Below are 24,036 nucleotides of genomic sequence, written 5' to 3'. Positions count from 1 at the left end.
CTAAGTTTGATGACACAGTGGGGGCTAGAGCTCCTAATCAGGATACCAGAAGTCTCATACATAGTAGGAGGCTACACTGCTGCTACACTGCTTCCTGGAAAGCATTATCATATCTGAGGAAACATGGCCTCCTTGCTGCTAAGGTTGTCTTAATTCATATGAAATTCGTATCTAACTCATTCCAGAAAGACCTTTTCTGGCATGGGTCCTGCGGAACATCTTCCTCCTCAAGGTAAGATCCACCCTCTTGGTCTTCATAGCAGTCTAAAAACCTAGCTCTTCAGATTGGCCTGAGGGCATTCCATACTGGAGAAAGTTTTTGGAGTAGGAAGATCCCTCTCCACCCATAGTATTCTAGTTTTTAAAACTTATTTAATTTTGAGTTATTTAATATTTATATATTCTGTACTTTTTATGATGTTTGTAAGCCACCCAGTCACTTGATAGTGAGGTGGGTGGCATATACATTAAATAAATATGTCTATGTGTGTATGACAAGAAATCCTAATTTTGCTCATAGTTTATCCTAAAGTTTACTATGAAATTTTTCTTAAGTTCTCAATAAAATAAATCTGATGTCCAAGTAACACAACAGAGTTATAGAGAATTGTATTTTATTTTAGTTTGTAAAGAGTACATGTAAGAGACTAGACAAATTGACTTTTACAGACATAGAGAAAAAATATATTTGAAGTTTTATCAACAATGATCTTGAATGATAAGGAAAACCTAAAAATTATTTGCTGGAATTTATTCATTACAAGTTCGGCTTCTACGACCAAAAAACACAGAATATGCAAAATTGTCTGATCCCCAACAAGCAAAATTCCAAGCATTTAGTTGTAAATGTTCAGAAGAATCTTATAAATTAGTTTTCTTCTGAGAGAGATTGATCTTGTCACCAAGACTTAGCGCCATTCCCTGTAAGGAACAGAATAATGACAATTTAAACAATAATTGCAATATTCAGTAATTCACATGTAAAGAAAATATCCCCGGCCCCCAAGTCTGCATCTGCATGACTCTTGAGAACATTTTTAGGAAATTTAGAGTGTTTGAGAAAACCCCGAAATAATTAAATCATAGTTAATGCTTCAGTTCAGTGCTGAACACATTTTCTCCTAGTCTCCCTTACAACTACGGTTCAGAAAAATTTTGGGTAATGCCTTTTAGTCAGTTAACTTTTAGTTACAATCTTAAAACTTATTATTTCATAGCAACTTCTCCATTTGATGCTATAATAAACCAAAACTCATTTAGATCCCTCTAAATAGATAGAAAATTCCCACTTCATTCTTTTGGACTGGTCTATTTCATCAGCACTTCTAATAATAGATTTACCTGTTTATTCTACAAAGATTTATAGGGCATTCCCTATAGTCTGAAGAATTCATTCAGGATATTGTGTTACATCAGTAAATATACAGTAATCAGGTTAATCATTAGAATAATGATGAAAGGAGACAGCTGCATAATTACCTGACTTTTTGCCCGAATTCTTATGTGTCCTGTGACTGGAGCATCAGGTCCAAGGTGAATTGGCTTTTCAATGCTGACATTTGCAAGTGCGTCTTCTCCAAATATGGAGCGTGCATACAGGTTGGCAGCCATGAAGCCACAATAACCGGAAAGTGCCTAGAAAACCATATTTGATACAATGTTTATAAAAATGTACTTTCCCCTTGAAGCTCTTTATAACTGAACAGGCATGTGGCTTAATACTTTATATTTTTCTCATTACATTACAGTTCAAACTATCCCAAAAGCAATAAATATACACTCGCCTTATTTATCCAAGAACAGATTTACGTGAATTGACAGTGAAGCCAAATTAAAGCAAATTTTAAATCCATTAATTTCTTCAATGTAATATTTGTAAACTCTTAAGTCACAATGTTTAGGAAAAAGCACTGCACTTGTCACAGGTGTTCTTTGCACCAACATATCCTATACCATTCCAAGAATCTAAGCCTCAAGGAAAGTTTTCAGCAGGTACATGCCACGGATGGGTAATTAGAAAGGAAGAAGTACCAAGAAAGCCCCAAATTAATTCCAGATCTGGATGTAAGATCTTACCTTTTCTGGGGTAAGGCATTTCATGTTAGTTGATTTTAAGATATGTTGCAAGTATTCATTCAGATCCACTATATTGGTATTCACTGTAACCTTCAAAAATAATTAGAAATTAAATAGAAAGACAAGCTGTCTTTTAATTGATAAGAAATAATTGAAGACATGGCTTTGTATCTCAGATGTCTTTAAACATTATTTGGGTTTTTAAATGTTACCATCAATTGTATTCTAAAAAAAACCCGTTTTCAAACACTTCAACATAGCCTACTAGGATTTGAAGCACCCAGTATCCATATCCATAATATTAATCAGTCAATTTTTCTCAATATTTTTGTGGATGGTAATTTCAATATTGAATTACTTAAAATCCTGGTACTGATTTAATTCATTATTGCTTATAGTTATAGTTAGTGGTTTATATTATGTTAACCAGATATTATAACTTTATAATTTCCATGACATTTTAGATTCCATGTTTACTTATTTATATCTTATTAACTGTATTTTAGATTTTTATTCTTTTAGTTGTCTGTTATCCTTCATGGTTCATATGTTTCTTTCTTTAAAATGTTCAATAATAAGAAGTATAAATATCGAAACAGTTTATAGAGCTCACTTTGTTTTCCCATTCAAATTCTGCCCACATCTGACGGAATTCAGCATCAGTACAAGTAGCAGGCTGGATATAATCCATGATGTCAATGTGTATGTCACTAAGAACAACACAGTTTCTATCACTGGCTGCTCCAGAAACATCATATACTAAAAATAGAGAAAGAGAAAAGTCAGTAGAAATTAGCAACGTACATTGTGACAGTTATGAAGCTGAATAAAACACCCAATTTCATTCTGAAAAATGCTATGTTTCTGAAAATAGTATTCCCCAATATTTTAGGTGCTACTGATTAGCTACTATATTGTAATATACTGTATATAATTTATCGAACCATTCATTCATTTTCTCTCATCAGGGACCTGACACTTTCAAAATCCCATAAAATGTATAAAATAGAACACTTGCCTATGTTGCCAAAAATAATTCCATTTTCAGTGGAAGCTACTTTCACATTTGCTTTTATATTGGCAAAATCATGGGGCGCAAGAGTCAGAGGAGATGGCTTTTCCACCAGCTTCAAGTCACCTAATTAAAATGGTTTGAAGGCAATATATTAAGACGTTAATGAGAAACAGGAAAAAACAGCCAGAAGAAATAATTAAAAATCGTGGATTACTTACCCAACGTAGCCAATTCTAGCGTGCAATTCTGCAAAGTATCACTTGTCTGGTTTACCACAAGGACATCCAACACAATATCATACTGGTTGACATGGACATACGCTTCGGCGTAGACAGGATCTGAAAAACCTGTCAACTGAGTTACCTATCAAGGAACAGGAGATACTTAGGTAGCAATTGTCAGTCTTTACCAGAAGAGCCTCACTGAAGATAATGCAGTTGCCTGAGTGTCCATGTGTTGCTAACTTATTAAAAAACCGAAGAATTTTGGGGAAAAATTACACATAATTTCTTTTATATAATATTTAATCCTGTTTAGCTCAAAAAGCCACTCTTGGACTCACCAATATCCCAAAGCTAATAAAATGATTTACTGTATTCCAAAATACAATTACTCTCTTTCTCACCAGCACAGCAATCCATACTTGGAGAGACTCAATCATACAGTTAAATAAACTTTATATTTACAGTTCTAATAGTACTTCCTATTTCGCCTAGGAAGACATGCTATTTGTTTCGCTTCACCCACAGCTAAGCCCCATTTGCATTTTTCTCCAAGGCTTTCATTACATTTCACTATTAAAAATGAGATGAGGTAGTTCCCTGGATTTAGACTGAAGAACTGTCTGAGAACTATCTATCTTACCTTGTTGAGCTTGGATGCCAGTGGGTCAGCGGCTTCTTTTCTTTGAGTGTTTCCCATAGCTGCTAAAAGACTGAGCTGAAACTGATCTTCTTTTGAGCTCATTTCATTTTTAGCAGTGAGCTGCATAAACGAAATAGGATCATCTGGCTGAATGGTCACGTTCCTCTTCTCAGACTCTTTCTGGTGTGAGGGGAAAAAAAGAAAAAGAAATGGTTACAAACGGATGTTTTCCAATGTTCTTAAGTATATAGATGCGGAGATCAGTTCTCACCTTCTGAGACAGCTTCTCCTCTTCCAGCTTGGCAGACAACATATGAGAAAGCGATTGCCGGCACTCCTTGTTGAAAATATCATTCATGAGAGGGGAGCATTCTGAGAGCACTTTCAGGCACAGAGAAATCCGATCCACATCATCATCTGTGATTGGCTTCTTAGGGAGAGATGACTTGCCCAAATGGAGAATACTGGCCATAAGTAGCATTGCCTCCGCTACAAAAGACTAATATGGAAGTGAGAGAGATGATATTAAAACAACTTACATTTCTTTTAATCCCATGCATTCCACTATTCTCTTCTTCGAAATGACATGTAAGACTGAATTAAGAATCTAAAAAAATAGCAATTACAAGACACAGGCTACTTCATGCTAAATATGTCCAAGTAACGCTAAAGAAAAACCAAAATGGCACCTCCCCTCTTTAGTCCAAATACTCCAAATAAACCAATACTCCAAAGTGGTTTGGAAAGCAATTTCCAATCATCACAGTTTAAAAAGTCATTCAGGATCTAAATTGTGATTTGTGGTAACACCTATTCTTTCTCTCTCTAAATTAAATATATAGATAAGATAGTTTTACAGCGTATGGTCTCCCTCGATTCATTTCAAATACTCTAAGGCACAATAAACCAAGCTGCTGCCTTGGGAAACCTGTGCAATAATAACATATTATCCTGACAGCAAACAGTTTGCTCAATTGTATCTCCATACGAGCCTGCAAAGTATCATAAGTGGGTTGAGTATACAGCTATTGCCTAAAAATTGAAATTTAATGATACAAAACCCTCCTTGAAAAATCACTTACATTTTGTTTCTTCTTTTCCTGAACCAGAGTCACATAACGTAAAGCAATCTTGGTCAGAGTTGTTGCAAGGGAAGCTGCAACGAAGAAATCACCATCCAACAAAAAGCCTCTCAGTGGTGGTCTACAAAGAGAAGGTACAATTAACGTTCAGAAAAAGAGCAGCTGGCAATTTGAGTTTAGCTGTATGAAGGAGTGTGTATTCGTTAATAGTTTTAAAATGATATTTAAATGATATATTGCAACTATGTTGAAAATTATTTTCATGTTGTGACAATACTTTCCCCAGACAGGATCAAGACCTATGATGAATACAGGAGCTTGAATTTGCCTTTGAGAACTCTGACCTGTCTCCTACATTAAGGTTGTTTCATTACGGTTTTAACTGCTGGGGAGTTCATTAGTTTCTATACCAAAGGAAAAATTTATTTAGGTGCTCCAGCAAGTCTAGATAACCACTGATAACTATTACCAACCTAATACTAACTGGTAAGAGACACATACTTTACATGGCTAAGACACCCACCCGTCTTAGCAATAGGTACCAAAGAATTACGAGAACAGAAAATTCTACAAGTGGTCAGTGACAAAGTCAATTATCTGTTCCATCTCCCTCCAAAAGTGGGTAAGGCAGAAATTTTGGTGTTTGTGGTTAAGATTCCAAGTTCGAGAATGCATCCATGAATCCACCAAAGAAATAGCTGAAATCTCACAATCTTTTAAGGTTCTGATTCTAGTATGAGAACATTAAAATGGATGAGAAAAGCCTGCTGCCATGACAATGAATTTAATTTTGTCAGGTACAAGAAACAAGAGTTCAAAAGCACGGTGAATTTATTCCAAACTACCTAAACCCAAGACTCTGATTACTAAGGGTCAATGCAAATTGGTGCCAGTTAACAGCCAACAGGCTTCAAGGGGGTGGGGTGGACTTAGGTGTCTTTTAGAGGCGTAGAAACTCCAGACTGATGATGCACTTGACCTCACTGTCAGGCTCAGCCTGGTCATCTCCTACATTATTTTTGTATAATGCTTACTAAATAATCAGTGATGCCCCAAAATAGTTTAAAAACTGTTGCAATATTTTCAAATATCTACTCTTATAATAAATTATTATAATTACATTCTGAACTCCAGACCAAAAATAAGAAGTCAATTCCAATGCAGAATATTGTGAAAGATAAAATAAGACATCACATTAAGCGACTTGTGCAAAAATAAGAAAAAAAACATTATCTATGTATGTTTAGATATAAACCATTCTAAGAACAGTAAAAACTTAATCACCTCTCTTCTTCCTTTCTGGCAGGTGCGGAGCTACAAAGGGCACTCTGGGTAGCGTAAGTTCCCATTTCAGTTACCAGCTTTTGGATAGGATTCACAGTGATTTCCTCCTCAGGTTTCAATTCACCAGCTTCTTTCTTGATTTCGGATTCTACTATTGGGATCTGAATGTAAAAAAGAGCAGCAGTAAAGTTGTTAAAAACACGTACTTGTTCTCTTCCCTCATTCCTTGTCTTTACAAGCTTAATATTCTTGAAGCTGCTCAATATGAATTTACTAGAGTTTTCATTATGGTTCCAATATGTACTAAGAAACATGTTTAGATATGTGCTTGTTCTCTGTGGATGCTAGAGCTTGCTACTACGCTGACGTCTATTTTTTTCCTAGTGGGTTTGTACCCATGAGAGGGGAGTCCATGAAAAGCATGTTAACTTGGATAAAGCAAAGCTACTGGCAAGCTTCATGCTCTAGGACTGTTTTGGGGGAAAACCTCTGCCCCTTAAGGCTTCGAAAGTATGAGAAGTATCCCTTACACCAGTGTGTATGTTCTTGTGAGGATGATTCAGGGTGACCCTGACCCATATGCTTTCTTTTTATTCTCTCTATAGGGAATCTTAGATTTCATGTATCCATCTGATCTTTAAGAAATTCCCTGGTAGAGGATAAAATTTTGATTTGCTACTTTGGTTTGAGTAAGATCCAAATTGCTCAATTTTGTTCTTTCAAATGTACCATCCACCTGTTCTTATGATAAGGTGTCAAAACTGACCCAAAACCATGTACACATTTATACAAATACATAAAGATAGGTGTGGGGGTGGGGGTGCATGCGTGTACGTGTGTTGTTTATATTTGACTTCTTTGTTGTAACAAAGATTATTTCAAACAGTAAGATAAATGCATTACAATTAAAAGATGGGAAAATAAAATATGTAATAAGCTTAGGAAATCTGATTACTAATAATCTTATGACCGCTATATGTATTATGTATGTTGCAATGACAAATGGTTGTAAATTCCAACGAGTTCAAATGAGAAATTTATGGTAGTCATGGGACTGATGGTTATCAGCCTTCATGGCAGTGAAGATTATCTGCTGGAAGACTAGTGAGCTTCCTTGTGCAGTTGTTTAGCCACTGTAAGAATAGACCGCTGGAGTGGTTAGGACAGGGGTCCAATTTAGCAGAGTATTGCTTATGTTCCTATTAGAACTCATAAGATCACAATATTTGTAGAGTTGTGTAAATTTATTTCATTTAAGGTAAAGGCATCTCTTCCTTATTACATAAAACTCTTTGGTCAAAAGATTTTGGGAGCAGGAAGACAATTTGGATTGGATCTTGGATCTCATTAGAATTTTCTGTAGCACAGAATTTCTGTTAAATCTACAAAACCAATATTATCTGAGCTGCTTTGCAAATGTGCAGTTGGAAGTCTCATAACTGTCTTCGCTCTATGTTTCCCTGGTACCGCTTTTGAGGATTCCCTGTTATAATGAAGGCAGAAAAGAATTATTTCCATTGGGAGCTGAAGGTTGGCAGATACCATCCATTATCTCAAATGCCTTCCTAGTTAATCCTTTTTATAAGAAGGCCCCTCTTAATTAGATTTCTGTCAAAAGATTGCTGTGAGTTTCACTGCCCATCAATGAGATACTCAATTACTTCAATATAATGAAACTCTGTTCAGTTACTCTATTAGAAATTGTGGATACTATCACACTGCTTTTCATTTAAAGAATTCCTAAATGCATCCTCAAGAAACAAAGAACCAGTTTCAGAATTCTATAGAATTTTTCAAAAGCTGTGCTTTTCCTCTGAAATACTGTACATCAACTTAGAAAAATATTTCCAATTAACAAAAGTGCCAACACATACCTCTCCCAATGATCTACGGACCTCTGTCATTACACTCTGTATATCTTCCTTTGTGCTGCAGTATTCTCCAAGGATCCAGAGCGCTCCCCGATAAATTCTGTAAAAGAAAGCAAAGCAAAACAAAATAAACCACAATTGAGACCAAAATGTTTGTTGCTAAGCAAGACAGTTGCTAAGTGAGTTTTGCCCCATTTTACAACCTTTCTTGCCACAGTTGTTAAGTAAATCACTGCAATTGTTAAGTTAGTTATATTATGTAAATCTGGCTTTCCCATTGATCTTGCTTGTCAGAAGGCTGCAAAAGCTGATCACATGACCCGGCACATTGCAACCATCAGAAATACATGCTAGTTACCAAGCATCCAAATTTTGATTGTGTAGCTGTGGGGAATGCTGCAATTGTCACGTGAAAAATGGCCATGTCACTTTTTTCTGTGCCCTTGTAACTTCAAACAGTTCCTAAAGGAATGGTTGTATGTCAAGGACTACCTATAATCAGCCAGGCATGATAATGGATTTGCTTTTGCAAGGGATCACATGGAATTACCATTTATCCCAGATCAAAGAAAATAAATCATGACTTAAAAGATGGTGTAACTTTCTTCCAAGGAATGCACCTTTCTACTCCACTGATTACCAAGAATAAGTGTCAATTATGCATAGAAAAGCAGAAGAGCAGCATAAATAACTCTTCTTCTCTATTTCTTCCTGTCACCAGTAGAAACATCTTTCCAGAAATACAATGAGTTGTGTGAATGTCATAGATGCATGCTTGGGTCTAAGCAAAGGAAAAGAAAGCACTACAAACAGAAGGCTGCCTGTGCAGAGACAATTTGGTCAGGTAGGAGAGGAAACGTCACAGGAATGAACTTTCTGCAACTAACCAAAAAATTAAATTAACATTCAGGTATTTTTAATCTATACATACTTTACTCAGAAACCATCACTTGTACTTCAGATTGCTTTAAGAAAGTAATTAATGCAACTCTATGCTAAAGTGCAATGCAATTCTATGATAAAGTAACGTAACAAAGGCTGCAATCCTGGGAATACAGCCAACTAAACACAATTTTCAATAGGCATTAGAGAACTGCAATGCAGGCTTTTCTTAAGGATGAGATTTAGATCTGGCATCAAAATGGAATTTTAAATGCATTCAGAGACAAAGAAAAATCTTCAGCAATAAAATAAATTCCAACTGCAAGAAAGTCATTTGTATATGAATTATTTTCACAGTGGTGCAATGGTTAGAGTGCAGTACTGCAGGTTATTTCTCCTGACTGCCAGCTGCCTGCAATTTGGCAGTTCAAATCCCACCAGGCTCAAGGTTGACTCGGCCTTCCATCCTTCCGAGGTGGGTAAAAATGAGGACCCAAATTGTTGGGTTGGGGGCAATATGCTGACTCTATAAACTGCTTAGAGAGGGCTGTAAAGCGGTATATAAGTTTAAGTGCTATTACTATTTCAGTGATGCTGACGGTGTTACAACACCAAGTATTAAAAGTAATGTACATTGAAATTCAGATAATGAATGTTTAAGGCAGATCTTAAACTTACTTGACAGACTTAATCGCATGGAAGACTTCCAACATTTTCTCTACAATTAGCAGCCTGAGATTATCAAAACGCTGAATGGCTTCACGCACAAACTCCAATACATCTGCAGCTGCCGCTTCATTGTAATCACTTAAAAACTCCATCAACTAGAAGAATAAGTATGAACATGAACATTACAAAATTTGGAACAAAGCACTGTACCACTATCTAATACCAGATACAGAAAGATGGTACCTGACTAGGTATGCCAGCAAGAACCCTCCATTAAATTGAACACTACCAAAATCTTATGAATTTGGTAAAATTTGGAGATTTAATATGAATGACTCATATCTTTGCCTGGACAATTGTGGAAAACCATAGGATGACACAAAAGATTAACTGCTTAATTTTTTGGCAAAAACAAGGTTAAGAATGGGAATGACTGCCAGTTTAAAAGCATTTATGTTCAGTTGTTTTTGACATGACAATTTACATTGACAAAAGGCATTTGGGTACAACTTATTAGCACCATACTACATTCCACTAATAAATTAGAGATATCTTAACATGTAGATCAGGAATGCAGAATGGATGGCCTTTAGCTTAGTAAAAGATGTGTTATCTAAATGATAATAGCTGTGGCACAGTTCACTTTTTAATCAATATAACATATGTGAAATAGATTTGTCTGGAATGTAGGTCATGACCCAGTAAAGCTAAATTATGAACACTTAAATGAAAGTGACATGTCTCTGTAAACAGAAAATTCTTAATAAAACTCTATAAAAAGAAATGTTATGTATGTGCTGTGTGTGAGTGAGAAAGGGAGAGAGGGAGGAGGTAGGGGGAGGGAGGGAGGGAGAGAGAGAGAGAGAAAGAGAACAGCCCCTCCAATAGGTTGACTTATAAACTATTCAATCCCATTTTAATCTACTCCAGAGATCAGAGTTTGGAAATTAGATTGATTCTAGCATGAATCCAGCAAACTGATTCTTAACAACATTGTAATCTCAGTTCTTTAAAATCCACCTCAGAAAAATGAATACAGAATTTTCCTAACCCCATTGAAAGTAAAAGAGAATGGAATAAAGAGTTAAGATTGAGTTGGAAGACAGTCTGGACCCAGTACCTAGATTGCCTACTTTTGGATCAGACTTTTTTTGACTAAATCAGGCTAAAGTCATTGTTCTCCACTATTTTCAATAAAATGAAAAGGTATGTTCAAAAAAATCTACAAATTAAACTAACCAATTAAACTAATCCTGCAGCAAGCACGAGGCACTGGATAGTGACTAATCATTACTTCTCAAATAAAGAAATATTATGTAAGAAGTATCTCAAAGATAAACAGTTAAGTAAGGAAGCAATGTATAGGAAACCTGAATTAGAGATGAATAATGATTTTGTCTAAAGTAAGCTGATAACAGCATAAGTTAACAATAACAAGTATTGCAGAGCAATGAAAACAAAGTTGATTTTACATACCACAGGAATGACGTTGGCAGCCATGTCTGGGAACCGAACGCTACAAGAATGTAAAGTCCGAACAAGCAACTGTCTGTATTTATCAGTGTCTTCATGCTCAGTCACATTATTTGTTTTAATGACTTCTTTCTTCAAAACAATCACCAACTAGTGGCAAAAAATACTATTAATTGTGTATTATATAATTCTGTACAATATTAATTTCACAACATTAAAATAAGAATCTATATATTTGGGAGTAACATTTATTTTACCTCTTCTACATTTCTGGAAGACACAAGGTCAAGAGCCAACTGTAATGTCTTTTTGCGAACTTCCAAATCAGGAGTACTCAAAACTCTCAGTATGTCCATAACCAAATCCTGAAATAAAGCACATTTCATTTATAGGCATTCATTAATCAGCCTGAGAAAATTCAGTTAAATTTTGTATAGAATTGTAAGAATTTCCAAACAGCATCAAAATGTATTATAAATGATGAAATGGATATCGCATCTAGGGGCATATAACAGAAATTTGAACAAAACTGTTATTATTAAAAAGCAGACTTTGAGAAGAGTAATTTTAAATCAGAGATGTATGTTTGAAAATTTGTAAAATTCATTCTTGACCAGTTTAATAATCAAATTGTCTCTATTTCAGCAACTTTTCTCTTCATTTTTGCAAGAGCAGACTGGCATTTGGAACCCCCAAAGCAGGGATGTCCAACCTTGGCAACTTTAAGACTTATGGACTTCAGCTGGGGAATTCTGGGAGTAGAAGTCCACAAATCTTAAAGTTGCCAAGGTTGGAAACCCCTACCCTAAAAAGTGAAAAGTAAGAAATTGCCTTGAATGGCATCTACACCAGATCACCATGATGCCAAAAAAAAAAAAAAAAAAAAAAAGACACATGCACAATGACATCATGACCCACATCTCATATCATTACCTACTTCAAATTCTGACTCAAATATGTTAAGTCATGATATCCGAGTCCCAATGTCATGATGAAAATTTTGTCCCTTGACCTCCTTTGATGATGCCCATAGTGGTGTGGAATTTGAGTAGAAAAAAGCATAATTAGAAATGCAGTTTGTTTGTTCTCTTAACCAAGGAAGCTTTTTTTAATTCAAAGCCAAAAATAAAAGACCACCCGAGGCTTCATTATATTCATTAACTCCACCCTCTCCAACATTTCTTCACAATATACTATCGGTATTTTATTTAATTACTTTAAATTTAGGGGATCAAGTGTAGTTTGCAGTGTACTTACTTGTAGTACTCTTTCATGGGAAGGGTGATCTTTGAGTTCAATCAAGCGATCCAGGACAATCAGCTTCACGTTGTTGTCACTTTCTTTAATAATCAAGTCAATATAACACTGAGCTGCTGCCTTAAGTTATAAGACAGAATTAAGGTATTTAAAACACTACCCTTTTGTGATACAGAGAAAAAAAGAGTTAAAAAATAATAAAATCAATAAAATACATTTAAGCAACGACTACAACTTGCAAAAGTGAAAAAATTAGGAAGTCTATATTATATTTGTGAACATTTAAGTCCACTTTTATGGAAATAGTCCAATTTGCAAAAGGGGAAAAACCAGGAAGTCCTATAACATTTGTGAAGATTTTAAACCCACTCGCAATGTGCAAGGTTACCTGAAAGACTGGAAATAAAATGTTATGTTTCAAATATCTTTCTCTTAGATAAGTCATTTTAGTGGTCCAAAAAAAGAAAAACCTCTAATATCTAACCATCCCTAACCCTAACCCTAACCATCCCTTGTGACACATTTCCCTTTATTATAGATAAATGTAAACTGAAGACAAACTGCAGTCTCAAACACAAATTGCTGTGCATCCACACCTGAGTGGTTATGTACATTATTCCATTTAGCATCAGTTTTGATAAGTATACGATAATATAGACAACAATTAACAAAACTGCATATTTACCAAAAACAACTGCAACTGAGAAATAACTAAATAAACCTCATAGCTCGAAAATCAACAATGGATGCTTTGGATTTTTTGAGTTCTCCCTTATATTTATCATTTTCCATCCTGAAAAGTTTGATTTTGATTCAGTGAGAATTCTTCACACAGCTTTTCAGTTTAACGCAGAAGCCAAACAGTTCTACAAAGCAACCAGATTTCTCATTCTCTTGGCCCACGACATTTTTCAAACCTGACTGACAAGCATCGTTAATCTGCATGAAGATTGCCTAGTCTTTAACTATACAGTATTTGCACACTTTATTAAGACACAATGCACTGCGGTACCTTGACTGCAGTTGGAGCACTGGAAAGAGTGACTAATGTTCCAGCTGCTTCATATTTTACTGCAGGGCTCGATGATTGTAGTAGATTGTAGATACAACGAATAAATCGAGCTCTTTCTGATGGATTAGCATGACAAACCTAAATTTGGAAATGAGACAGAAAAATTATTTATGCAGAGTATTATTTTTTAAATCAATTCTTTAGTTACTTTATAACTACATTAGAATGGAAGGCCATCACCGGACTATCTCAAAATACACTGTATTAAAAAAATACAATGACAAATGTAGTAAACTTTACTTTACTTCACAGCTTCCTATTCTTTTGACAACCCAACCCGCAATTGCGAATTTTAAGAATTGAAAAAACTTCAAGCATAATGTATAGACACAAAAAAGATTAATGGAACAGACAGCTATCCAGAGTCATAGATAGTAGAAACAGAATTGTCTTCTACTGCTTGGATCTAACTCTCTTTCCATCCAACAGTGTATACTCTGGCTTATGAAATTCTGTCACAATTTCTTCTCACTTTCAAGCTTTTCAAATTACTAATTGAACTCATGACTGAATCTTATTTCAGTAGCTTGTTCAAAGGTAATTGCTTTCATTGTTAAGGATTAATTTGTTTTACTGTACCTTATAGATTAGTTCCACAATAACCAGCTGGAGAATATCACCAAATGTCTGGACTTGGTCAATGCAGGTACTCAAGTAATCTAAAGCTCGGTCCTTTAAAAAAAAAAAAAAGTATGAATTTTGCTATACTGATTTGAAATTTAACTCTACAATATTCCTTATACATAATTATATTTGACATTCCTTCTATGAGGGATCTCATAATTACTTTATCAGAATTAGCCAACATGCATTATAAAGCTGGAATTTCTTTTCAGGCTGTGGAAGGATTAGAGTTCAAAGATTCACATAGGTTTAGATGATGGATGTGCATAATGTAATTTAGGCAAGCATGGCTCAACATATATCTGTGAAGAAATAAAACTGAAGTGCTAGTGCCAAGTTAACAATTATTAAATAAAAATCAGAATTAGGTAGGCTATATTTTTACCTGATCAGCATGAATTAGCATCATGAAGGCATTTCTTTTGCAACTTGCATCTTTCTCATTCACCAGAAAATCATGGATCAGCTCAGGGGCATCAGGTATAAGATGTTCAAAGTTTCTTTTGGGAAAGAAAGCACCAATAATACTTAGAATCAAAGAAATTGGATAATACAACATATAGAAACTGCATCCAATTGGGTGGATGGAGGGAGTTAAAGAACAATTCTACTTTCAAGGTATGTAATTTACATTTCAACAATATTTCCCAAACTAGTATAGCTGTATTTCCATAAAAGAAAAAAGTCATCAATAGTGTGAATTTGTAAAACTGAAATTATATCCATGTTGCCAAACAACTAAAGATTAATAGGAGTTTAAAGTTTGATTGTCTGCCTTCTACATATTTTTAATGCACTGTTTTACAAGATACCAGCAAGTGTGTAAAAGTACTTTCTAACTACCGTGTTTCTCACATAATAAGGCCGGGCCTTATTTTTTTTTTGACCTCAGAAAAACGGCTAGGACGTCTTTTTGGGGTGACTTAATTCCCCCTTGCATCCTCGGGTGGGTGGGCGGGCGGAGACAGCTTGGATATTCGGGAGACCTTCGGGTTCGGGCCACCATTGCTTTCCCTTCTCCCCTTGCTGCCGCGGCATTAGAGCAAAGCCGCGGCGTTTGGTGCAGCCACGTGCGGCCAGTCAGGGCTCCTCCCTGCAACCGGAGCCCTGAGGAGACACTGGCTTCAGGCGCTCCCGTCTTCCCTTTGCTTTCAAGGTAAAGCGAATTATTTTACAAAGCCTCCCCTGCCCGAGAGGGCAGCCCAACCCCACTTGGGAGGCTAATTTCCCGGGGCCTCTTCCGTTCCTCCCCGACCTCCCTACGCTGCGCGCCTCTGACGCGCCGCTCCCTTCAGCCCAGCGAGCTCTTCCACCTCAAAGAAAGGCCAGGCGGGCTGCTGCAGAGCAGCAGCAGCGGGTCTGAGCCGCCGCAGCGGAAACAGCCACCACCCTTAGCCCGACGCGGGAGAACGAGCGAGGTTAGCGCCCGCCAGCCTGTCCTTCCTGCCTTTGGAGGCACCTGCACCGAGCGCCTCCGTGGCTCGGTTTCCCCTACCGGCGGGCCCTCCTTTCGTGCGGAGGGCTGCGGGAATGCGCTCGCCCGTGAGGATCTCTCCCTCTCTCTTCCCGCAAGGTCAACATCTGCGCTGCGGAGGAAGGGCTGCAGCCGGTTTCTCCTGCTTGCTGAGAGGTGAGGAAGCCGCGGCTCGCCCGGGTGAGATTGAGAACGAGGGGCAGGAAGAGGCACACACACACCCGCGGCTCGCTTTCCCAGCTCTGCCCAGCATTTACGGCTCTGGCGCGGCCCTGGCAGGATGAGCGGAGGGTCCGGGCGGGAGGCGCCGCTGCCCACCAGGGCCGCGCCAGAGCCGTAAATGCTGGGCAGAGCTGGGAAAGCGAGCCCCGGGTGTGTGTGTGCCTCTTCCTGCCCTCGCTCAAATCTCACCCGGCGAGCCGCGCTTCCTCACCTCTCAGCAAGCAGGAGGAACCGGCTGCAGCCCTCTCCTCTGCAGCGCAGACGTTGACCTTGCGGGAAGAGAGAGGGAGAGATCCTCTCGGCGAGCGCATTCCCCCGCAGCCCTCCGCACGAAAGGAGGGCCCACCGTAGGGGAAACCGAGCCGCGGAGGCGCTCGGTGCAGGTGCCCAAAGGCAGGAAGGACGGGCTGGCGGGCGCCAACCTCGCTCGCTCTCCCCGCGGCCGGGCTAAGGGTGGTGGCTGTTTCCGCTGCGAGCGGCTCAGACCCGCTGCTGCGCCTGCAGCAGCCCGCCTGGCCTTTCTTTGAGGTGAAAGAGCTCGCTGGGCTGAAGGGACCGGCGCCAGAGGCGTGCAGTGTAGGGAGGTCGGGAGGAACGGAAGAGGCCCCGGGAAATTAGCCTCCCACGTGGCTGGGCTGCCCTCTCGGGCAGGGGAGGCTTTGTAAAATAATTCGCTTTACCTTCAAAGCAAAGGGAAGACGGGAGCGCCTGAGCCATGTCTCCTCAGGGCTCCGGTTGCAGGAGGAGCCCTGACTGGCCGCACGTGGCTGCTCTAACGCCGGCAGCAAGGGAGAAGGAAGAAGCAACGGTGGAGGTCTCCGATATGAAGTGCCCCACCAACGCAGGTAGCACCATATCCGGCATGCAACAAAAGTACTTCCTAACGGCAAGCTCCCCTCGCTTCCCCCATTTCGCATGTTTAATATGGGGCTTAATTTGGGGGAGGGGCTTAATTTGATTTTATGCCAATAAAACATGGTGGGGCTTCCTATTGGTGGAGGCCGTATTGTTGGAGAAACACGGTACCAATCTGACTACCATCTGACTACCAGCTTGCAAGAAAAAGAATTCTACAAAGGTTGGCATGCTAATACTTTCAATTTCATTTTTCCTAACTTTAAACTAGTTCACTTACATTAAAAATAAAATAAACATTTTTCAAAATCATTTAATATTTCAAATCCAAGACAAAGGATTATATCAGCTTCCAGGCTAATAGGCATATACAATTTATTTGTTGTACATTATCACCTATAATGTACAATCTATCCAGTTTTGTAGAATACAATCATATATATAAAGAAACCACTCTAAATTAAAAAAAAGATAACATCAGACTATTTAAAAGTATTACTATAAATCCTTAAATGTTAGTAAATTTTCATGCCTATGAATTTCAGCAGAAATGATATCCTTTTATTTTTATATCTACAATTTACAATATCTCAAATGTGTGCTAATGTTATAAACATGTGTGTGTGTGTATACACATATATATACACGTGTGTGTGTATACACAGACATACACATGCTTATACATATACACACATGTATGTATGTACACACACACACACACACACACACGAATAAGTACTCTGGGTTGGTTTTTTGGTTTTTTTTGAGAAATATCAAAACAGATAAATGGCCCTGTAATTAAGCCAAGGGAATCAATTTCAAGGAAAAATAAAATAAAACCTTACCATTTAACTTTTAAGCTTAATATCTTTTTATATGCAGGCTTTGTGATATCAGTTAACGGATAGAATTTACCTGTAAATAGTATAAATTGCAAGGACTGCATTTCTGCGCACGTAACTATGACGATGTTCCAGACATGCCCGGATAGCTGGCATCAATGGCTCTAGCAGTTCTGGTTCTTTAAGTTTGCAAAGAAAACGAAGAGTGGACCCTCTGATAAATTCATTTGGATGTTGAAGATCCTAAGACAACAAAATTAGCAAACATATTACAGGATTTATATCTAATGGTGTCAGCTATCTGATTATTTCTCTGCTTTGAATCCATTTTAGATTTATGCATGGCTCTATTCATATTATTTTGCTTCATATATTTTAACATGCATTGTTATGTATTTTTAAAAAATATTAAAACACTTAACCTAAAATATTTTTTAATTTAGGGTCTTTCAATAAAAAAGAAAGAATCTATTTTCAAGAGAATTAAAAATCTGGCATAAAGTGACACCTGGCTGTTTTTAGCAAGATGACACCCTAAATGCATTTTGAAACACAGATCACAAATCGTGCAATTCTAAAGATTTAGCATATTTAAACTTATATGGCAATTGGTCTTATGCTCAGTAAACACCCTTATAGTTGCTCACTGGGAAAGAGAAAATTAATATTAAATCAAATTAAAGTTTTTACCTTTCTGTAGGCATCACAAACAAGGATCATTTCTTGCAGCAATCTACCATCTGGAGTAGTTTTGGGAACTATCTCCCAAAATACTAAAAGAAGTTTCTTTATGGTGTGGTCTTGAAGTGGCAGCACAAACCGAATAATAGTCATCAGAAGTCCTGGTAACTTTTCGCCATTTAAGATCATTATTATCACTTTTTTCAAGGCCTCGGTCTTCAATTTTACATCTCCTTTTTCTGTCAAATGAAAAAGTTAAAATAAGCACAACGTATGTTAACAATGTATATTAACAAAATAACATACACAATGTATGTTATTTTGCGCTGCAAACCACTTGTTTGCTTCTCTTTACACAGCTTCTTTTGGATATAACTATGTCACCAATAGCTCTGATGAAGGTATAATTCGGTATTTTTAAAACTTGGCAACTTTAAAGATGTGTGCACTTCAAGTCCCATAATTTCCCAAGCAGCATACGTAATGTTCTAAGTTTAAAAAACACTGCAAATAATTTCTACTTAGTTCACTAAGGCAATTCTATTTAGAATACAAACAGAGTAATCATAGAACAAAGAGCTTGACAAATGTCCAAATGAAAAATAATCTATTGCAAAGAACAAGACTTTCACATTGCAGAACAGCAATACTTAAGAGTATGAAAAATACTTTATTTCAAATTGTTTTGAGTATGAAACTTCATAAAAAAATCTAGTTTCAGATGGAAAGCTGTTGCTTTGAATGCAAAATAGACGGTTGCCTTTGAAAGCCATTTTCAGTGTGCCCAGAGCTCTGTTTCATGCTCAAGGTATTTTCAAAATGCTCAAACCAGCCCATTTCATAATTTATTTTTATGTAAATTTAAGTTCTGATGGATGCTGAGTAGCCTGTCTCCCTGCCTGGCTTCTTCATTCTAATTATTTAAACAAATGGTGTTTTTAAAAGAACTTTTCCTTTCATTGCTCTGTAGTTTATTAATCATTTCGGCTATCACTATATATTTTAAACTGTTTATCTTCAGTATCATTGCGACCTTGTAATATTTAAAAGAATTGTAAATTTTGATCACCTGATTGCAAAATGTGCTAGGACATGTCACTTACCCAAATCATTCTTTAAACTTATTTCAGATGGTGGTTCTGAGTCCATTGGCACTATAATTAATGTGTAGCACACATTCTCTGCAGCCGTCATTGTGGTTTTTTTTGTAAAAGGCTTTCCCAATATAAGTTCTTCCAAATAGGTCTCAGAAATTCTAGAAAATAAATCAACCGAGCTAACTATTCATTATGATTCTGCATGTAACTCAGTTGAAAATAACAACAAATTCTTCCGATAAAAGTTTGAAGTCTCTTATTTGCCAAAACATGTAACACAAAACTGTTTAACATTTTTCATAAACAGGAGAACATTAAGGAGAAAAAAACAACAGGAATAATTAATGTCAATGATTTCTACACTTTAAAATATGCTAACTATTCTTTGGTTAAAACCACACACCGTATAAAAATAAAGTTGACCAAATTTCATTAAAATAACTAGGCATGACCTCAAGTTACACACCTAAGTAATAGGTTACAACTTATTTCTACTTTTTCCAAAATCAAACCTAGAATCAAACACACAGGACTGCCAAAAACATTTCTACAACCCCGTCTGCAGTTTTAAGCATTAGGTCAGTGGTTCTTAAATTGTTTGACCCAATTATCCTTTTTTCCTAGCCTCAAATAATGTTATTATCCCAAAAATTAAGTCAAGGATCTGTTGTTTTATACAAGCATCTTGGCAGCAACAGTTCCATACTGGATCCTCAACTCACAAATAAGCGACTGTCCTCTTAATTGTTTAGCCAAACCACATCAGTGCCTCCCAAACTCATCATGCATAGATGTAATACAACTATAGTGGCAAGACAACATGGGGAGCTCTCTGAAATGGCTCCTTCAAAAGACAGTTTAGAAGCACAGCTTAGAGAAGCACTTCATATATTGTTCCTCTTAATGGTTTTTACAAAGCATCACAAACACCTGCCTGATCTACAGTGGTTTCAAGTACACATGAAAATTGTACATGCACTAAATCTTTGTTGGTTTATCAGGTGACCATGCCTAAACATAAAATTCTAAAAAGGTTCTGAATCCAGAAACAATGTATCTATACAATATAAATAAAACCATAATGGAAGTTTATCCATACTAAATATAAACAATATTTTGGTGTCTTTCAACTAAGACAATTAAGAAATATAATTAGATATGTATATAATGTTCAGTGGATACAAACTGAAGTTGGTATTAGATCCTGTATAGATTGGATGATATCATTCCTCCTGACATTAAGAAATTAATATGTAGTTATCTGAAATCCACATTTAAAAGTCACATCTGGAAAATATGGCAACAATTTTTGCTCTTCATCTATCACTCTTTTAAAGTATAAAACTACATTTGTTTTATAAACAGGATTTTGTAGAATCAAAGACTTAATTATGCAAAATCTGTTATTGTAAAAGGATAGGCCACAAATCCTAATTTTTAGACCAGTCAAAGTTAATCTCTTCCTTCTAAATCTTTGGGACTCAGTCATTAAAAATATTACTTGTAAAGAACATTACTTTGATCCTTGTCACTATTATGTAACATTCTTACATTGAGTCTGATAGTCTTGAAAATCTTCAAAAAAAACCCAAAACCATAGTTTTGAATCTTGTTGAAGATTCAATCTTGTTGAAGTTAATACAGACAAAACTTTTGAAAAATCCTATAGTGAAAGATAAATGTATTCAAATCTGGTCTCATTTATTAGCTATATTATCAATGTTTCTTAATAGATAATTGTTATACAAATATAACTGGATAAAATATATTTAAACTTATTGAATTTCTCAGTAAGATCCCATACACACTCAAATTTTTACTTTACTTTCCCTTTTTTTATTTTTGGCTCTATTTTTATTTTTGAATCTGCATTTTTTCTGCTCCTGCCATTTTATTTATTTAGTAAATGATTTTATAAACAAATGTATAAACAATGGAGAAACAAATAGTTCTCAATATCATTATTTGGATCAGTAGTATTAATCAAAGATAAACAGAAAAATTGATGAAAGTCCAGATAGTGAGAAGTTCCAAATGAATAATATAATTCTTACAAATATTAAAAGAAAATTAAATACATCTGAAATGCCAGATGGCTTACAATTGTCTGTAAAATGTGATGTCTCCTAAACTTTAGAAAGTAAACCAAATTTTTGTTATTAAAATTTCCAGATTGAAGAGTTTAAGCATTTTTTTCTGGAGAACTAGATAGACAAAACAGATGGATTATGTTTCACCTGTGCATACATAGAAAAGACAGAGACACACAGAGAGAATTGAAATCTATGATAAATGACCAAGGATGATATGCTGGGTTGTTATGAATGGCTCAGTATAAATCTGACTACTTCAAGAATTCCATGAAACACACAAGAAAGACTTGATGCTGAGGATTACTAGAAGAGTTTCAAATTAAAGTGGACAGTAAAATACTACAATGCTTTTCCTATAATTTTGTAACACGGCTGCAGTTAGGTTTTGACCAGCCCATCTAAAAATGGCATAATGCAAATTCGACAACACAACACATGTTTGCATCAAACATTTATGATTCAAGCTGGATTTGTGGTATGATCCATGTTTTGTCATTTTTTATCGCTGTGGTTTGCATCTTCTTTATATAACCTAGGTTATACAGACCTTCTTTATATAACCTTTAAACAATAAACTTCCATATAAACCACAGCCTTTTTCAAACCAAGCTCTATTCCCAAGGACACATCTACATAGTTTCTTTTGTGAACAACATGGGAGACATTTGCTATTGAATTCTTCCAGGATATTTTTATTTCCCCAACATCCCAATAAATGCTAGTAGAGCTCTGGGCTTTCCTGAAGAGTTCCCATCCAAATACTAACCAGATCTGAGCCTGCTTAAGCTTTCCGGAGATCAGCTAAAAGTAAGCAACATCCTGCTAGCTAGCTTGCTGGAAAAGGCAGAATCACTATTTATGACTTCGAGAGACAAGTTAAAAATTGATCACATTTATAACTGGGTAGATCAGTTGGGAGGATTTCCTGTCAGTTAATTTAGCAAATTCTCTCATTAATGGTGTTCAAAGGGAGGCTTGACAAATAGATATCAACCCTGGGGGGATGCTCTAATCTGAGCTCCTATAGGGGAGTCCACGTTTGATGTGGCAGTGAAGGGCACCAGGCTACAAACCAGGAGGTTGAATTCTAGTCCTGCTTGAGTCACCCAGCCAGCCAGACTTCGAGTCCAGCCCTAGAAAAGAGGCAATGGCAAGTCACTCCTGGAAAATACTGCCAAGAAAGCTGTAGTAGGGTCTAGTTTAGCTAATCGCCAAGACTGACTGGAAGGCACAAGGAAGGGAAAAGAAAAAGAAAAAGAAAGAAGCCGAGTAAGACAGTTGGACTGAAGGCCCCTAAAGGGCTCTTTCGCCTGCTCTCTAGTTTGATGGCTCCTCCGTGGCCCAGAGAGCCAAACAGTACCGGTGCTTTCGGAAGTAGCCCAAATGAATCCCCTCGAAGGCAGGGAGGCTCCGGCCCCAGCCGAGCGTTCATCATCCCCGCTTTGCCTTTTCATTCATAGGGAGGGAAATCCTTGAACCCGCCCTTCTGTTAGTCCTAACGGGAGTCAACCCGCTCGAACCCCCTGCAACGGAAGGACCGCAGAGCCCACCCTTATCCCGACAGGGGGAGCCTAGCTGGTCGCTCTTAGGCCCCGCGGGAAGATCCGAAAGGTGGCCTCTTCGGGAAGGGAAAGTCGGGTGCAGACCCGAGAGGAGGGAGAAGGAAAAGTGGCGGCGGCGGCGAGAAGGACCCTCCTCTCCTTTTACCACTCGGACTCTTTCGTCCGGAAAGACTGCTGCTTCGGCCCGTTGCCTGCCTGCTTGCTTGCTTTCCCCTCCACACATTCATTTCCTCGGCCCTGCTGCCCTCCGAGCCCTTGACAAAAACCGGTGGCCGCCTCAGTTTACCTCAGACGAGGGATCCCGTGGTGCAGTCGGAGGCGGCTGTGGAACCTGCGCGGCGGCAACGGCGGCCGCCTCTTCCTCAATGGGCCCCGTCGCACAGCTCTCTTTTTCTCCGGTCCTGCTTGCCACCGCCGCCTGCTCCAGCTGACGTGGAAACCCCAGGCGCACAGGCCACCTCGCGACTACGGCGGCCCCATCAGGACACGCCTCCTCCGTTAGCAAAAACGCTCCCTGGCTTCGGAGAAGCCCGCCTTCTTTCTGGCGAACTTCGAGCGCCGCGTAAACTCGGGGCGGAAGCAGGGAGGAAGGGCGAAGAGGGTGAGCGTGGGTGCGCCCTTCCTACACGTGCGTCAAAACTTGCCCTCAGGAATCGCTAAGTTAAGCACAGGTTGACGTACCTAATCTAGTTACTTGTTGCCCCAAAAGTGCTTTTTCCGGAGGGAACTGGACTTTTTTTTTCTTTTGAAGACGTTTCTCTTCTTATCCAAGAAGCTTCTTCAGCTCTGACTGGATGGTGGAGAATGGAAGGATTTATATTCCTTGCAGACAGCTGATCATTTGCATCCTTTTATTTAGAGGGTCATTGAAGCCCTTGGAGGTTTACCTGTGTCCTCAGACTCCGCTTCCTGTAGCCTGCACTTTTTTTCTCTGGAAATCCATTCCTACTCCCACACCATTCAACGGGTGTTCATCCCAAATTATACAGCTAAGTCTATAGAGATTCTCAAGTCATTCAGGTTGACCCAAAGGTGCTTTTT

At 37.7% G+C, this 24,036-nt stretch overlaps 1 protein-coding gene across 1 annotated transcript; it reads right to left on the bottom strand.

Moving 5' to 3' along the window:
• Window positions 1-597: 597 nt before the first annotated feature.
• On the bottom strand, window positions 598-23,420 carry COPB1 (coat protein complex I subunit beta 1). Its single transcript, XM_026668340.2, has 22 exons — window positions 23,282-23,420; window positions 19,347-19,498; window positions 18,253-18,482; window positions 17,636-17,805; window positions 14,555-14,669; window positions 14,125-14,217; window positions 13,486-13,623; window positions 12,474-12,593; window positions 11,474-11,581; window positions 11,220-11,366; window positions 9,753-9,898; window positions 8,196-8,292; window positions 6,322-6,482; window positions 5,038-5,158; window positions 4,227-4,454; window positions 3,956-4,135; window positions 3,310-3,454; window positions 3,095-3,214; window positions 2,690-2,835; window positions 2,077-2,166; window positions 1,480-1,635; window positions 598-921 (listed from the first exon to the last, which is right to left on the bottom strand). Exons 2-22 carry the CDS (start codon window positions 19,435-19,437, stop codon window positions 862-864), a joined length of 2,862 nt encoding a protein of 953 aa, XP_026524125.1. The 5' UTR covers window positions 19,438-19,498; window positions 23,282-23,420; the 3' UTR covers window positions 598-861.
• Window positions 23,421-24,036: the final 616 nt, after the last annotated feature.

The sequence above is a fragment of the Notechis scutatus genome, chromosome 1 (genome assembly GCF_049901735.1).
Source record: "Notechis scutatus isolate UNSWTSFEM ecotype Mainland chromosome 1, rNotScu1.2, whole genome shotgun sequence".
Classification (NCBI taxonomy): Eukaryota; Metazoa; Chordata; class Lepidosauria; order Squamata; family Elapidae; genus Notechis; species Notechis scutatus.
The sequence above is the reverse complement of the archived record's forward strand: the minus strand, read 5'-3'. Positions and strand labels throughout refer to the sequence as shown.

Coding starts and splice junctions, on each gene's coding strand:
- COPB1 (XM_026668340.2), bottom strand. CDS start 19,437: ATGACGGCTGCAGAGAATGTGTGCTACACATTAATTATAGTGCCAATG. Junction 13,624..14,124: donor TTGTGGAACTAATCTATAAG/GTACAGTAAAAC, acceptor TTCCAAATTTAG/GTTTGTCATGCTAATCCATC. Junction 3,455..3,955: donor TGGCATCCAAGCTCAACAAG/GTAAGATAGATA, acceptor GTTCCTTGATAG/GTAACTCAGTTGACAGGTTT.